Source organism: Podospora pseudocomata (assembly GCF_035222375.1).
Source record: "Podospora pseudocomata strain CBS 415.72m chromosome 1 map unlocalized CBS415.72m_1, whole genome shotgun sequence".
In the NCBI taxonomy this organism is placed as follows: Eukaryota; Fungi; Ascomycota; class Sordariomycetes; order Sordariales; family Podosporaceae; genus Podospora; species Podospora pseudocomata.
In genome coordinates, this window is record NW_026946363.1 from 6,598,367 (window position 1) to 6,614,030 (window position 15,664).

The window sequence follows — 15,664 nt, forward strand, 5'->3', positions numbered from 1 at the left end:
ATAGCACGACTTTGCAAACTCCTCCGCGCAAGCTCCTTATAAGGGACGGACGGCTTGGCTCCAAGAACCGCACGACAATAAGAGATGACTCTTCCCTTTTGCACCAGGCAATGCCACGCCGAGGCAATATCCTGCAAAGGATCGAGATCTGAGTTGATTTCAAAATTGTCTGCATTCTAGGGTATCGGTGTCCCTTTCGGAGGTCGATCGATGCCAAGAAAACCGGTGCCCCCTTCCGGAGACGGGACTGGCAATTGAGAGCCGGAGGGTATCGGCCGCCAGGTTCCACCGAGCTGTCCCGACTGCCGGCCTTTCACATGAAAAGCAGAGCTAAGGATTTTATCATTGGCCGCTCGCGAGATTTCAGCTCTCCTCCCTCGCCGGCTGGTGGGGGAATTACAATGTGGACATGCAGCTCTTCAGAAGCATCAAGTGCCGGCTCGGTAATAACCCCCGTTCCTGATCGACATCCTGTGCATGAACTTTGGGCTTGATGAAACAGAACTTTTTCCTGGGCTTGCTGGGAACGCATTGACGACAATAGTATCCATCACAAGGGCCTGGCTGTCTGTTAAAAATGTTGCTTGGATCAACTTTAGTCCCGTACTGCTGGGTCCGGCTGGCGGAAGATCACCCAGGGTGGAGCTCTTAGTGGTGATCGTCAGATCGGGTGGATCTTGAATGAACCGGCCCCCGTTTCTCGTTAGATGGTGGGGCCTGTCTTCTGGGGTTCACGATGGAGTCAAACAAGGCTGGATCGCCGGTTTGATGAATGGTTTTGCCGAAAGCCGCAACGTGGGTGGCCTCGAACTGTTGTTCGAACTGTTGCAGGATGTGTTTGGAGTTTCGGTGGTTGTCTGGTGAAGTGCCTCGTGGTGGTGGAAGGGAGGTGACTGGTCAAGATCCTGGTGGTGGAGATCTGAGCCTCTGAGGTCGAGCAGGCACTTCATTACATCACTTCGGCACATCAAGCACGTGGTTGTTGGCAAAGATAACGTTCATCAATGGCTGATGCTACTACCCTGGGAAACCAGCCCTATCGCTCTCAACGCCCGGTTTTGTTTTCCCATGCCCTAGGAATCAGGATGCGCCGACCGAAAGCGATCAATTCGTTGAGTTAGAAACAGTGGAATCCCGATGCGCTCGTTGTGATGCAATCCAGGCTCTACCCTTTCCCGACGCCACCATCCCTTCCCTATTCTACCAGGGAACCAGAGCAGTCCCAGGTAACAGAGCGATGGTTGTCTCTGCCTAATAGCGACGGGTGAACAGGCTTCTATCGGTGGAGCGGCCAGGGTACGAGTCATATCGACGAGACGAGCTATAGATCTCCGAAGAAGACCTGATATCGACAAGACGCGGCGATGTGATACGCCGACTGGGGCTGTCAATCAAGCCACGAGGAGGAGTGCGAGGTCTGGAGATAGGAATGCGGTACGTCGTGCGAGTCTCGGTGTAGCGGCTCACCGGGCTCGTAAGGTGGTACGTGGTAGTGCGACGAGCCTCAGTGATACGGGTCTCCTTGAAATAGGGAGAGGGGGAGGGAGCACGGCGGAAAGTGGAGCTAGGGAGTCGGGTAGGGGAGCGATATCTAAGAGGACTAGGGCTGATCCTGCGGGGGCGGGGAGCGCTAGTGATCCTGGTAGGGGAACGATATCTGGGAGGGCTGCGAGCGATTGTGGCGGCAGAACGATATCGAGTCGGGCTGGGGCTCAGCCTGCGGCTTCTGGTCGGGGTGGAGGTAAATCTCCGAGGCGAGGAGTTGCGCCGGTTGAAGTCCTCGACCTGCTCGTGGGCTCTCTCAGAGCGGCGAGATCTCGGAAACGGAGTTGAGCTCCGGTCCAGGTCGATGGTGATATCGGAGGCGGGCATTGTGGAGGTTGTTTGGTGCGTTGTGCGCTTCTTACTGAATTGTTTGGTGGTTCGAGGAAGTTGTTGGTAGAGAAGACTCCTGATGAGTATATGCTAGAAGTGTAACCCTCCACGACAGAATACAGTGGACTGAAGAGCAACAGAAGGTCACCCACTTATCAAGTGGAACCTCATGACGCAGGTCCATGGTGATACTGGAGGTGTGAACACAACAGATTGTGAAGTAGCTTCTAGATGCTCTATCCTGCGCCATGACGCAAGCTCCCCAACGCGTAAGTGGATACAACATATCCCAGAGAACCGGTGAGGAGGCCTTGCCTATTACAGGATCGGATTCTGGCCTCGTGGGATCTCGAGACCCGGCGGGACTCGGAGACTGCCCTATCTTGCAAGATAAGACTTCAGACTATTCACTTGAGAGCCTCATCATCATCCAAAAGAGCGTTTCGAATCTAGCTCCAATGACCGGTGCCGGGACACATCTGATGCGTTGGTAACGCACCCGACAAATCTGATACCGCGCTCAAAGAAGCGTGGATAATGACCACCGCGGCCAACCGAATCTCACTCTCGTGGCCCAAACCACGACCAAACTCTTTATAAGCGCAATTCCCCCTGCAATATTACATTCAATACAGCATCACATATGGAGCTATGCCTTTACCAAAGCAGCCGCCGGGCTTGCCCCTCCCCCAACAGCTCAGTCAGAAAGCACCCTCGAGCTGGACACACGTCCCTCCGGTGAAGAACGTATCCGTAACTACTCCGGCTACAACAAGTCGGGAAGCCACCAGCGACAACCCTCCGCCTCTTTCTATCCCGAAGCAGCTTTCACCTTGGTAGACGGCTACAACGCCCACTACCAGCGCCGGAGCCGCACCCCCGATCCACGCCACCAAATCCCCCAATCCTCACCGTCGCAGTCTCATTCCCAGGGACGCTTTACCGGTGAACATCTGCCCCCGTCAACGCGTTCGAGAAGAACGCCTCCATGAGGAGTATCTAGACAGTAGAGAGAATATCACCGACGCGGCAGATACCTTCATCGCCGCACCTCACGAAGGGCTCCTCCCGCCGTCGCAGAGGAAGATCCATGTCGTCAAGTGATAGGAACCGGGTAAACAGAAACTTGGATTGACCGAAGACGTCAGTACTACACTGATATGGAAGGCAGCCCGGCGTTTGTGGTTGATGCCACTGCTGTTAGCAGTGGTGATAGCGCTGAACAGAAGAGGGGCGAGAGACAGAAGACGGGCGGAAAGGGAAGCGGCTGGAAGAGAGCGAGGGGGAGGTGGCGTCGGGGTCGTCTTTGCCGAGAGGGGCGCAGGAGAATTCGTATGATGGCTTGGATATGCTTGATCGGCGGTCGTTGAGGAGGATCAGGGGGTTGGTTGGTTGATGAGTTTTGATCCGCTTAGGGGCTGAGAGAGCCTCGAAGGCGGTAGGTTCTCTGGGTGGATGGTCAAGTATGGTGGTGGTTGAGCATGTGTTTTTAGAGTAGAGTAGGTAGAGTTTGAGCTGGACTTGACGATTGGTGAGCAATGAATGAATGTCAAGAGCAGAGTAATAAGAGAAAAATTGTGTTGTAACGATTACAAAAGAAGAATGTGATGGTGTGACAGTTCATCGCCCAAACACAGCCGTGTAAACCATGTTTACACCGCATCCATTCTCAAAAAAGGGTTAGTTCACCAAGCAACAACCCCCTCTGACTAGGGGTCATGTCAGAAAGTGGAGCCCGGCCCCTGAAACAATGTCATAAAGGTTCCGGCGCAGACAAAACATGGCAAGCAGACGAAAACATTGGAAGAAAGAAATAGGTTTTATGTTGAAATGTTGTATTATTGATTATGATGGGAAGCAAACCTGCGCGGAGGAAAAGAATTAGCACACGATATACGACACTTATACCACTCACTCCTGAGACTCCTCCCCCTTTTTATACTCACATGCAAGATTATCAACCGCCTGCACCCTTCTCAAAGCCGGAGTGCAACGCGAATGATCAGGTTGGGGAGCACGCTGAGGCTGCCAAGTAGTGATGGGAGCGGCAGCTGGAGTTGGATGTGGGATATTGACAATGCCAGGTTGTTCACCCCTCGCAATGCGTGAGACAAAGGAAAGAGGGTGATGAAGAGAGGAATCGGCAGCCTGTCCCTGGGAAGGTTCAGGAGATCTGCGGTCAACTACCTGTGGTTGTCTCTCGATAGTTTGGAAAGGGGGGATATGGGACCGTCTGATCCGCTCGTCATCTTTACTGCCAGTGAGCAAATCCAGATAAAGGGCACTCATATCATGGAGATTTTCAGGAAGATCTCCCGGGGATAATCCCTTGCCCTTTTGGTCCGTAGGCCGAGGCTTGATCTGCTCCCAATCACCAGAAAAGGGGCCAAGAATTGGCTGCTCGCTGGGAGCGCTGCTGCCAGCTTGGCTTGATCTGCTGGATTGGGACATATTGGTAGAGTAGGTAGTGAGTCTGAAGACTGAAAAGGCACTTGAACGATGTGATGTAGATCGTCACCGAAGGATAACTAGGTAGTATCTTGAAGGTGTGGTCTTTACAGCTAGTTCTAGACAGGTTGCTTGCAGAGTAAACCGATAATATCAGGCTTCTCCGTCTTCTTTAATAGCATGTTGAGACGCTGGTTGGCTTCCAGAGTGTTCGGTGTTTTCTGTCAGTATACCCAGTCTCTTTGTTCTTGTTCACCAGGAGTGAAGCTATTGTCATGCCTGACAACACAGTGAACAAAGCGATTGTGTGGTGTCTGAACGCTCAACCTGAACAAAGAAAAAAAACCGGATCTGCGGCCCGGGCGAGCCAAGAAGTGCACCAGAACATCCCGAAACCTCCAGCCATATCCCAGAGAATCCACCATCATGATTTCCAGTTTGTGAGCTACGGCATGATTCTTGGATAAGAACGATCGGATTTCCGTGTCGGTCCGAGTATTTCCACAGTACAGCGGTCTACTGGGCTCTATCCCCGGAACCGCCTTTAGCCGTAAATTGAGGTCAGCAACACCCTTCCGTCATGTTGGTGAGCCAGATTGACGGACTTCCCCAGAAGCTTGCACAAGCGACCTAAAAATGTGCGGTTGGTTATTACAGGAAGTCGCCGATCTGAGATTGCGTGCCATCGTTCATTTCAGATTTCCCGGATGGCGGGAGCAAGCCCTGGTAGAGAGACAATTGAGGACGGGAAACCAGTATATGTAATGAGTTGGGCCCAGGGTCAACAAGGTATAAAGACCTCGGCTGAGACAGATGTTATTTGTCATTTGTTCTCTTCTCCAGGATAGGTGCCAAAATGGGTCTGAAGCAAACCGCAATCTTTGCCCTTGGGGTGGCCCAGGCCTGGACTGCATCCGCCACCAACAACAAGAGACAAGCTACAACCAAGTATTGCCCAGGAAACACACAAATATGCTTTTCCGAGTTCAAGGTGCCAACCCACGACGTCATCTACCGGATCGCTATCCCTGACGTTGCCGCCGCGCCGTTCGACGTCTTGTTGCAGATAGTGGCTCCAGTCTCCAAGGCTGGCTGGGCTGGCATCGCATGGGGCGGGAAAATGGCCACGAATCCCTTGACGGTAGCATGGCCGAATGGTAACACTGCGGTGGTCTCATCTCGTTGGAGCACGTAAGTGGATTTCGAGATACTAGCCGGCACTCGGGCCTTCAGCTAACACCCATGGCTAGGGGGAGAAACGTACCTGGCGCGTATGCAGGCGCGACGTACACAGTCCTTCCAACCACCCACACCAACGAAACACACTGGCAGTTGGATGTGCTGTGCCGAGGGTGTAGTGAGTGGGCAGGCGGCTCCTTGGACCCCAACGGTGTCAACACGCTAGCCTGGGCCAAGAATGCCCGTGTGGTCAATACAGCCACCAGCAACACGAGCTCTTTTGGAATCCACGATGGGCGAGGCGCCTGGTCTCATGAGTTTAGCCAAGCCAGAATTCCAAAGGGTGTCTTTGATGCGGTCGCTTACGACCTGGAGAACACACCAGTGTCCAGTTCCAGCGCAGCTTCGAGCGCGAGTTTCAGCACGAGCCTGACTTCGAGCTCAAGCGCTGCGGTCGTGTCAACATCGGTTGTGGTCCTTCCGCGGCCATCAACCACATCCACGACGGTCATAGTCGCTCCTAGCACCATTTCCTCATCAACAAGCAAGGCGGCACTGACCTCAAGCTCATCTACCACCCCAGCCGGCCCACAGACAACATATGTTTTCATCACGACTAGGGTTTCTCAGCTTCCACCAAGACCAACAACGCCGTCTCCAAGTATCGTGACAGTGACGGTAACTGTCCGGCCGACGCCAACCACCACACAGGTCACCCCTCCATGGGGAGGTGGTGGAGGTGGAGGAGGGCCCCCATGGGGCAAGGGTAAAGGCGGCGGCGGTGGTTGGGGGAAGGGCTGGGGGCGACGTCGGTTGGCTGCGAGACCGGTGGAAGAGGAGTAGATTTTGCCGCGGAAAGGGGATTAGGAAGGAGGCATCCAGAGAAATACATACGGAGCGAGTAAACAGGCAGCCGCGAAATATGGCGGAGAGTGCTTTATCTGAGAGCATGGGTGCGTTTTCAAAATGTATGTGCTCAAGTTTGGGACACAAGGTGATAAGTTGTTCCACGCCAGCACTGGTGATTTTGATGAGGTTATTGTTTTTGTACCTGACGGATCGAAGTCTTCTGCGGATTTTGGAGGAGGCGTTCATGATAGCGTTGAGGTGCTCACTATGTAGAGGTACGACATTAGGTTCTGTGGATGCATGCTGCCAGTTTGGGGGCCAGTGGGCTACCTACTCCTTCAAGTCAAAAGTCGGACGTATCATCAAACTCGATGCTCCGAATAGCGCGGGTAAACTTCCCAGGCTCCCAGTCCTCCTCAACCTTCACTAGCAGTACCTCTCTCGCGGGGAACAGCAGAGGTTTGTAGATTTCGTGTTTGAAGAGCCCTCGACGGAAGTCGACCATACCCGGCGGTCTGCGGGTCAGCTTCTCGTTCTTGCTGACATTGTCGACTTTGTCGAATTTGAGCCTGTCTCTTGCTTCGACGCGTGGTCTCTTTCGGCTTCTTTTGGGAGAAGTGGTCTGTGCAGCAGCAAAGTTGCACGCGTGGCCACGTGATCCTTCTTGGCGGTGAAATGCTCACTCTTGTGTCAACCTCACTCCGCCACTGCACAGCAAACCCGTGTGTTGTTGAGGAATACAAGATGTTTTTTTCTTTCCAAGTGGAAATTTGGAAGCCATGGATACAGTGCAGTATGTTTCTCAAGTCACACCGCAACCCCAGGGGCCAGCAGGTCAACTTACCGATGCTGGTGCTGTGGCGCCTGTGCCCACCTATCAACATCCATGCCACAGAGCAGGCCAGCCCTGAAGCGGCACAACAAGACCGAGTGAAGATCCCTTAAGCCACGCCGTCGAAGGATTCTCTAATCCTACATCGCATGAGCATGGACCTTCAAATCCCAGCAGCATACAGTGCTTGAAACGTTGGAGGAAGCCACCGACCTTGGGAACACACCCCGTTTGATGATTGGATATCCTCCTGCACGCCCGCCTCTTCCAATGCCTGGATCTATCTCTTGGAACGGCTGGTTTTAAAGCATGGTGGTCTCCCTCACCGCACTATCCCCCACGCGTCGCTTTTCCCACCGTTGTCGATGGAGTCCACAACACTAGCTCCACCAGGGCCTGATGTGTCCAAGGCTTCGTTAGTGGTAGGCACGATATCATTCCTGCACCTCATATCATGGACTCTGTATGCCGCCCGCATCTGGACTCGTATGCGACCGATATCACGCCTATTCGTCGATGATTATCTGATCACTCTTGCTGTGGTATGAGAGAGAATCCGCATCATTTGACCACCTAACTCCAAGTACTAATCATCTACTAAGCTCTTTGACCTGGCGTCGTATATTTTCTTGATGATAGCGGTTCATTACGGCATTGGTCGACATAATTACTACGTCCCGACAGATCAGGAAGTCCTTGCGGAAAAATGGCTGTTCCTCAGCCAGCCAGTCTTCCCCTGGAGTCTCGCCTTCTCCAAGATGAGCATTGCGTGTATGCTTATTCGGATTCGTCGGGATCAGCGTGTTTGGGCTTGGGGAATGTACTTCATCATGGCGTTTGTGGTGCTCATCGCCATCAACACAAACGCCTTCCAACTCTCACTGTGCCGACCGCTCTGGGCTGTGTGGGACCACAGTAATTCTGAGGCCCAATGCATGGATATGACTGTGGCGCAAACATCAATCTATGTCAACTCTGCACTCAACGTTGTGACAGATTTTGCTTTAAGCTTGGCCGTATGGAGTTTCTGTCATGAAAACGCGGAATCATTGCCAATGCTGACGATTGCTAGCCCATCACGTTTATTGTCCACCTACAGCGACCACTCAGGGAGAAGATTGCGGTCGCCTTCATGATGGGTTTGGGCATATTTGCGAGTAGTGCCTGCATTGCGAAAACCTTCCATGTCAAAGACTACGGAAAAACAGGTGACAGTCTCATGGATTGTGTACCTATAACGATTTGGAGCATGGTAGAAATGCAGCTTGCGTGAGTTTCCGTATCGCTGAGCCGCGTCATTATGCCCGACTAATCTTTCGTTGTCAGGATAATTGCAAGCTGCATTCCCTGTCTCAAACAACTCTTCGAACGAGGCTTACGACGATTCGGTCTCTTGAGCACCCAGGACGCTGGCGACTCCTTCACTGGCAGCCGGAACTACCAGACCTATCCTGGGCCGAACTTCAGGACTCGCCAAGAGACCAGCGATGATTACGGCCACCACCTTACTTCGATACAACAGTCCCCACGCAGTCCTCGGAGCAACAAAGCAGCGAGGAACTCCGGGGTGGGGGCAGAAAGCATAGAGAGCAGCGAGATACCCATCATGAGACCAGACTCCACAGGCACTGATTACATACAGACGCAGTCAGCACCACCCGGACGAGGATCATTTTACTTCAACTTTGCGGTGAATCCCGGTCTTAACCCAAACCAAAGGGATGATAGAGGACCAAGGCCGGAAAGGTGGTGAGAGGAGGTGGCGTCAGCACATCTCTGTCAAATACCAAAGCCATCGTGAACAGAGCAAATCTCATGAAGTGTGCATCTCATTGGATCCATAGGCTGATCTGACTACACCCATCATGACAGTCTATCCCGGGTATTCAACCTTGCAGCGAGCTAATTCTTTCCCGTCGGAAAATAATCACAAAGAAGAAGAGGTTGGCACTGCCCTTCTCAACCGCCAAGGTGAACTTGACATCTGTCGAATGTTCCTTGTTACCCCATTGATAGAGAGGCCCTTTCTTGATCTCATGCGACAACTCACCACACCACCTACAGGCTAGTTCGCTATTAGCCATAAAATGCCACATGAATATGCACCGGACAGGAAATTTACTTCACTTGTTGAAATCATAGGGCGGGATCTCCTCTGTGCAGAGCCGAAGCTTGTGCGTAAGCCTGAGAGACGTAAGATGTGTCATCAACGTATGTCTGAATCAATTAGTTCTCGTAGGGGTAGCGTCCGTGTGTCGACCGAAGATCCAACATCCACCTTGCTGTCGCCATCTTCCCCGGTCGACCGGGCCCAAAATGTTTGGCGGGAAGTATCCAAGCGTCCTATGACTACAAAGAATCTTGAAAATGCAATCTGCTCGAGGATCGGTAGTGCGAGGTACAGGGGTGTACCTATGGAAGCCGAATTTGAGGGGTGCAACGCACGTGGCTACGGACCGGCCCAGATGCACACGTCTGGAAAATGAGATATGGTGTTGTCGATGAGAATTTTCTGTGGGGGAAAAGTCTGAACATTGTGTCGATAACCTGAGATCTGACCTGCACGTCCACCTGCTGGCGGCACACAGACGCGAATATGTCGAAGACCCCCTCCCGCTTGTGCACATGTCCACGTAGCTGGGCGAATTAGCACGCCAATATAATGGGACTGTCTGAATACTTGGTTGATTTGGTTCGGCATGTAGAAGATGAGTCCCACATCCCAAACCGGTGAGCCGCTTGGTGCCCAACCTCTGAGTTGAGGTAGCTTACTACCAACCTTGCGCGACTGGACCTCTCAACTCATGCATTGGGGTCCTACTATCTATTGGGATAGCCAATGATTGACTGCTACGGAAATGTTTCATTTCAGATCTCTGAATTAGTGTTTTCTACCCTGAGTGGTGGGTTGGGATGCATATTCCCATGTCACCTTGGCGTCCTTGGGGTCGGAACCTATCGGCGACGGCTGCGGAAGAGGATGGATGAGGCGGCGCTGACATTTCTTGAATCCAAGCGGATGCGACGCGCTTGATGCCATTTCGCCCCACGGCTGGCGACATACCGCGTTTCTTGCATCCAGCGCCCACCATGTGAGTATCAACTTGGACGGCGAACTGGTCACTGGCTTTTTCCGCGTTGCTTTCCCATCATGAGAGTGAGGCTGAAGTCGCCCGTGCTGGACCGCAAGCTGTATGGATGGCTAAGGGCATGGATGCTTACAGGACCTCAGCGGCACACTCTCCTCGTTCTCTCCATCTGGTGCCATATTCAAACCCACGCGATGTTCTAATCCGAAACGTGGGGGAGCCCTGAACCGAGGAATGGGAAGTATGCCCCTAAGTGTCTTGAACAACAGTGATGCAATGATTTAGGAAGTCAGAGAGATAATAATGATAGTTATGAATGTCCAGTACATAACTATAATACAATGCTTCTGGATAGATCGGCAGGTTTCCCTTCCAGTGATCATATGATCAATTCCCTTTTCAGCTAGCTTTCTAACTGACCCCCTTCCGTTCCCCAAGCTCGGCACAGCTCTCATGACCTACACCATTTTAAATACTCAGGATTCACCCTGCCCGAACACTGCCATTGATTGGAAGCAAACAGGGCTCCCATTCCCAAAGACGCGCAGATTATGCTTGGCGGGCACGTACACCTGTGCTGCCTGAGCTTGCTATGATCTGAATCGGATCCCCAGCTGACCCATCCTTCGACCTGGTGTGCCAAGAGATGGCCTCGTTAAATCAATAGGTGATCCATTCGCTTCAAAGATATCTTCAAGATTATTCCAATTTATCAAATGGACGGGGCCGATTATGGTGGTGACTCTCGATTGATCGGCAGGCTTATCGTTGTGGGCGACGTCTCTTCCGAGCCAGTCAAGCCGGCAGGCAAGTGAGTTCATCCAAGAAGTGATACGGACATGGCTTGCAATGCCGCGGACAGGATCAAAAGTAACTACAATACAGTGCATAATCAGACTACACAGGTTTATTAGACATTTTGCTTCTTGAAATACCATCCACACCCCTCCCAGCTTTCCCTCTTTTGCCCTACAACTCCCCGATCACCCCCTTTGCCAAATATCCGCATCAAGTCCCACGCCATCACTCACCACACGGATCTCTCCCATACCGCGCGCCTATCCCAAAAGCCCTCAGCTTCCTTTTCACCAACATCATAACTTGAGCTGCCTGTCCACGGTAAGAACCAAAGCGAAGCTCTACAGTGGCCCATCCCTCGACTTTATGGCGGTGGGCAACCACCTCGTCCATCTGAAACTCAATCCCGTGAGACACAAAAACTCTCTCCAGGTTTCCGTACTCCAAAAAGCGCGCCGGCCCACTGATAACAATAACCCTTGTATTCTCTCTCGGTGTCTCTTTCTGTGCCACTCTGATCCGGTTAGGCCTCACGCGCGCCATTCTCCCCTTGACCAGCCAGCCCCCAGCTTGACTCTCATCGCCATACGAGGCCAGAAACCGCTGGGCTGATTGAGCATCGAAGAAAGTAATTTTCGCTGCGGCAGAAGTGTGACATCGAGTAGAGTCTGGGTAGTTAATGACCGTGGCCCAGATACGGCCCATTTTGCGGATGCATCCTAGGAGACCCTTGGTATCGATGTCGGATGGCAGCCCGGTCACCTAGACCGAGGTGTTCAGGTGGTCATCTATATCTGCTGACCAGTTCGCCTCGCAGGCGGGATTTCCTTCGTAATTCGCCGACATTCCTGGCGGGCGAGGTACAGGAGACAGGGCGGGTTGAATGCCCATCGAGAGGTGGGGATGACTGGCAGGTGGCATGAGATGATGATGATGGAGGGCCGGTTCTTGGTGGTACTGTCTCACAAGGGATTCGTTATCATGACCATGAACAATGATGGGTTGGAAAGTGGCCGCACTGCTTGGTTCTCCGTGTGTACCTGTAGAGTGGATGTTGTTGCGCTCATAATACTGACTCGGAAGGCAAATGGGGTTGGTGCTATCGCAGCTAGGATTGGTTGAGTACTGCGTAGAAAACAAAAGGTCAGCCAAGTGATCCCCGAGATTAGTAGGGAAGATTGTTGCCATAAGCTCACATGAAGCGCATAGAATGATGACAAGTCTGTCGAGGGAGTCCTCAAGACCCAGTTATCAGCCTCGTATCTCCAGACCGCTACCCACGGACTGGAGGCCATGCTGTGGCTGACTTCAGAGAGGTGATAAAGATAGGGGTTCATCTTGGTCGTGTCGGTCGATAGCGGGAGTGGAAATTGGGAGATCTGGCAACCAACGGTCAAAGGCACACGGTAGCTCTTTGGATCGTGGAAATCAGGGACCCTCATCTGCTGGATATGCGATTGATGACGCTGATTGAGCCCTTTGGTTTGATCGATATTGGAAGGAAGATAGTGGGTCGGTCAGATTGAAGGGTTTCAGGTAGGTATTCTGGCTTGTGGACGATTGGGGCCCGTATTGAGACTTGTAGTTGAAAGTAGTGAATGCCTTGGGCCGATTGCGAACGAGAAAATGGTGAAGGAAAGGTCCGGGCCGCGAAGAAAAGCGCAGAGATTGCGGAACAGTCTCTTGGTAATAAAAGCAGTGACGACGGAAAGATCCAAACAATGGTTTCAAGACAAATGAATAAGAGCTTGGGCCCAAAACACCGAGAACCCCACCCAAAGCTCCCGCTGTCGAGGTGGGGAGTAGATGAATTATGATGACGTTGAATCCATGGCTCATCTGTTTATCGATAAGGGTGCAGAAAGAGTGTCTTAGCACGGTGTTCACAAAGTTTGAGAATGGTCAAGGCACACATGGTGCACAAAGCAAAGAAAGAGACACTATAATAAAGCAGAAATTCAGGGTATCCACGCTAGCACAGAAAAGAACCTGGAAAAGCAACGCCAACCCGGAGCAAATCCAGCGCTCATATCCAGACCATAGGGTTACCCTTTCCCCCAAACCCCTAAACTCCTGAAGCCCAGAGACAAATGATCCCGACCCAGCTAATCCCTTCCCGGGCTCCATCACATGCGTTAACCCCATCTAAAACCTAATGCTTGTCGTAGGGCCAAAGATATCCCGGGACTCCTGCTACTCTTCCTGGGAGCCAACCACGGATGGCTCGGCGCATGGGTCAATCCCATAAGTCGCATTTGTCCCCTTCTTGCGAAAGTAGGGGTCGGTCGCGATCATTTCCTTCACTTTCGCAGCCTGCGAGTGAGAGGCGAAATGAAACTCAAGGGCAGACATATCGCCTGACGACACCATCGCTATCTTGTCGAGTTCATACCGGATGTTCTTCATCTCGAAGCACTCCTTCAAGAACGCAACACTCAAACCACCCGTGAGGCCTGTGATAACGAGAACCCTTGAAAACTCGCTCGGCAATGTGCTCTGTGCAATTCGACATTTCGCTAATCGAATGCTGCCCTGCACCCCGCCAACCATGAGGTGGCCCTCTTGGGCAAGCCTCTGCGCAGCTTCCCGCTCAAAAAAGACAACCAGAGCCCCAGAACTGCAGTTCTTTGAGTAGCGAACACGACCATAGCCTCTAATGCTTCCAAGTAATTTGGAGAGGGTGACATCCTTCGGAAGGTCGAAAATGAAGACAGAGCAGCTGTCATCGGGTGGGACATCCTCAGCCATATCTTCGACAGACCAAGCGCTTTGCTGACTGTTATTCGTTGAACTGCAGGGACTGTCTGTTGGTTCCACTGTTCTTTTTGCGTCTTGGGCACGCTTGAATGCCTCGCGAACTTGTTCAGATGAATTACCATCGAGAGGTTGGACCAATCGGTTGAAAGGACGAGAAGACTCTGTGATCTGGTTCTGACGGCAAGTATTAGATTGGGCGCCGGAAGGGATGGCATGATGTTGGGAGGAGGACAGATTCTGGCGACGAATACTCGGTGTCGAAGGCCGGGAAATTGAGCCACTACCGTTGGAAATACCGCGGGGGAAAAACCATGATGTTGAGGACTGCTGGTCTGAGGGAGCGAGGGTCGTAGACCTCGAGAGTGCGCCGCTCGGGCTCTCCACATAATCACTGAGGTCCCCGAAACCTGACAGCTCCCCACCCCTCAGGCTCACGAGACGAAGGTCTTCCCAGAGCGTATGACCACTTCCCATGGAAGAAGTGGTGTCCGTCCAACTGATGCTTGCTGCTGCTTGGCATGCATCTCTCTTCCTGGCCATTCTCTCCAACCATCCCGTCTGCATGATTGAGGCACCTTCTCCACCTTCGCGCAAAAACTCGAGAGAGGAGTCTTTCTCATTGCCCTTGCGCTGTAGCCATCCGGGAAGATAAGGGTCGGCAAACGGGCAATCGTCGTCACAATCCTCTAGGCACAAGGCTCCGCCAGCGAATGTCTAAAGAGTGGCAAGGTGGTTAGTTCCGGCTCTTGTGAAGGTTTTTGCACACATTGAGGGGGCTTACCGAAAAGGCTGAATTGGAAGGCGATGGCGCCGATGACAGATCCACAAGTGGCGACGACGGGTCAAAAGGGATCGCGTTAGGGCGTAGCCCGTATTGTCCAGAAAGCCCCAGCGGAGATGGCGCGTGAGGTGTAGCAGACCGACTATGGAGATTGAACTGGGGGTAGTAACCTCCATGGGCATGAGGGTGTCCAACAATACCGGCATCGGAATGTCCAATGAGACCATCGTCGAAATGACCAACGAAACCAGCGTGGGGATGCCCAATGAGACTGTCGTGATCCGGTGCCGAGTAGCTGCGGTGGAAAGCCCGGGACTCGATCGGGTGAGGAGGGTAGAAGCCGCTGAGGTCATTTGTGACATAGAGACCCACGTTCGTACTGAATTGTAATGGCAGGCCAGGGTGGCCATATCCGACGCCAGAGTTGCCCTCGTGAATCTCGTGATACCTTCTGACGCGAGTATTGTTGATCCTGGTTGTCGGTCGCATCGTGATTCTCCTAACCAGGTCGAAGCAGAGCGATGATATTGAAAGGGGGGTGGATGGATAGATGGGAGAAGGCAAAATAAAAGATGCCTGGGCGTAGATGTGGTGGAAGAAACCAAAAAAAAAAACAAAATGGTCGCCGGGAGATCGAAGGAGAAATAGTCGAGCCAGGCCAGGCCAGGCGGGGCGGTTGCGCGAACTGCCTATTCACTGCGGAATATGAGTGAGGAAGAATGGGAGTTGCTCCCGGCGTACCTGCCCGCCCACCTTTTCAACACCAAGTTCGGCCTTCGAGCACTGCGCTGAACGGAACGCACAGTTAGCGTGCCTGCTTCCATTGTCCCAGGCTGTTGTCTTGCTTGAATAACCCATTGGCACGAGCATTGCCCCATTGACTTCGCCATTCAGCAGTTTTTGTATTCATCATGCCGATTGGTCATTCACCAAGGTCTCCAGTCGGCTGAAGATAACTTCTGCTATTGAACCGCACCTTTTGGGTTGTTGACATTGGTTCTCCCTCCCTGTACAGGGCGCCACCATGTCAGCATGTGCGCAACTGCTGTTGTCTTT

The 15,664-nt window shown here is 52.5% G+C and overlaps 5 protein-coding genes across 5 annotated transcripts; 2 read left to right on the forward strand and 3 right to left on the reverse strand.

Annotated features, from left to right (window-relative positions):
* Positions 1 to 1,251: 1,251 nt before the first annotated feature.
* Positions 1,252 to 1,872, reverse strand: QC762_0021680 (uncharacterized protein; the record flags this gene model as incomplete). The annotated part of the gene is made up of 1 exon (XM_062883081.1): positions 1,252 to 1,872. The coding sequence occupies one exon, from the start codon at positions 1,870 to 1,872 to the stop codon at positions 1,252 to 1,254; it is 621 nt and encodes a 206-aa protein (XP_062749671.1).
* Positions 1,873 to 5,160: 3,288 nt separating this feature from the next.
* QC762_121410 (uncharacterized protein) lies at positions 5,161 to 6,345 on the forward strand (the record flags this gene model as incomplete). The annotated part of the gene is made up of 2 exons (XM_062886574.1): positions 5,161 to 5,514; positions 5,574 to 6,345. Exons 1-2 carry the CDS (start codon positions 5,180 to 5,182, stop codon positions 6,343 to 6,345), a joined length of 1,107 nt encoding a protein of 368 aa, XP_062749672.1. The 5' UTR covers positions 5,161 to 5,179.
* Positions 6,346 to 7,070: 725 nt separating this feature from the next.
* Positions 7,071 to 9,259, forward strand: QC762_121420 (uncharacterized protein). The gene is made up of 4 exons (XM_062886575.1): positions 7,071 to 7,725; positions 7,786 to 8,199; positions 8,256 to 8,452; positions 8,510 to 9,259. The coding sequence occupies exons 1-4, from the start codon at positions 7,549 to 7,551 to the stop codon at positions 8,934 to 8,936; spliced, it is 1,215 nt and encodes a 404-aa protein (XP_062749673.1). The 5' UTR covers positions 7,071 to 7,548; the 3' UTR covers positions 8,937 to 9,259.
* A 2,036-nt stretch (positions 9,260 to 11,295) lies between these two features.
* On the reverse strand, positions 11,296 to 12,941 carry QC762_121424 (uncharacterized protein; the record flags this gene model as incomplete). The annotated part of the gene is given in 3 exon segments (XM_062886576.1): positions 11,296 to 11,832; positions 11,839 to 12,195; positions 12,267 to 12,941. Coding segments are annotated over 3 exon segments (1,140 nt in total). The 5' UTR covers positions 12,513 to 12,941.
* Positions 12,942 to 13,263: 322 nt separating this feature from the next.
* QC762_121425 (uncharacterized protein) lies at positions 13,264 to 15,097 on the reverse strand (the record flags this gene model as incomplete). Its single annotated transcript, XM_062886577.1, has 2 exons — positions 13,264 to 14,541; positions 14,609 to 15,097. The coding sequence occupies 2 exons, from the start codon at positions 15,095 to 15,097 to the stop codon at positions 13,264 to 13,266; spliced, it is 1,767 nt and encodes a 588-aa protein (XP_062749675.1).
* Between the last annotated feature and the right edge of the window lie 567 nt (positions 15,098 to 15,664).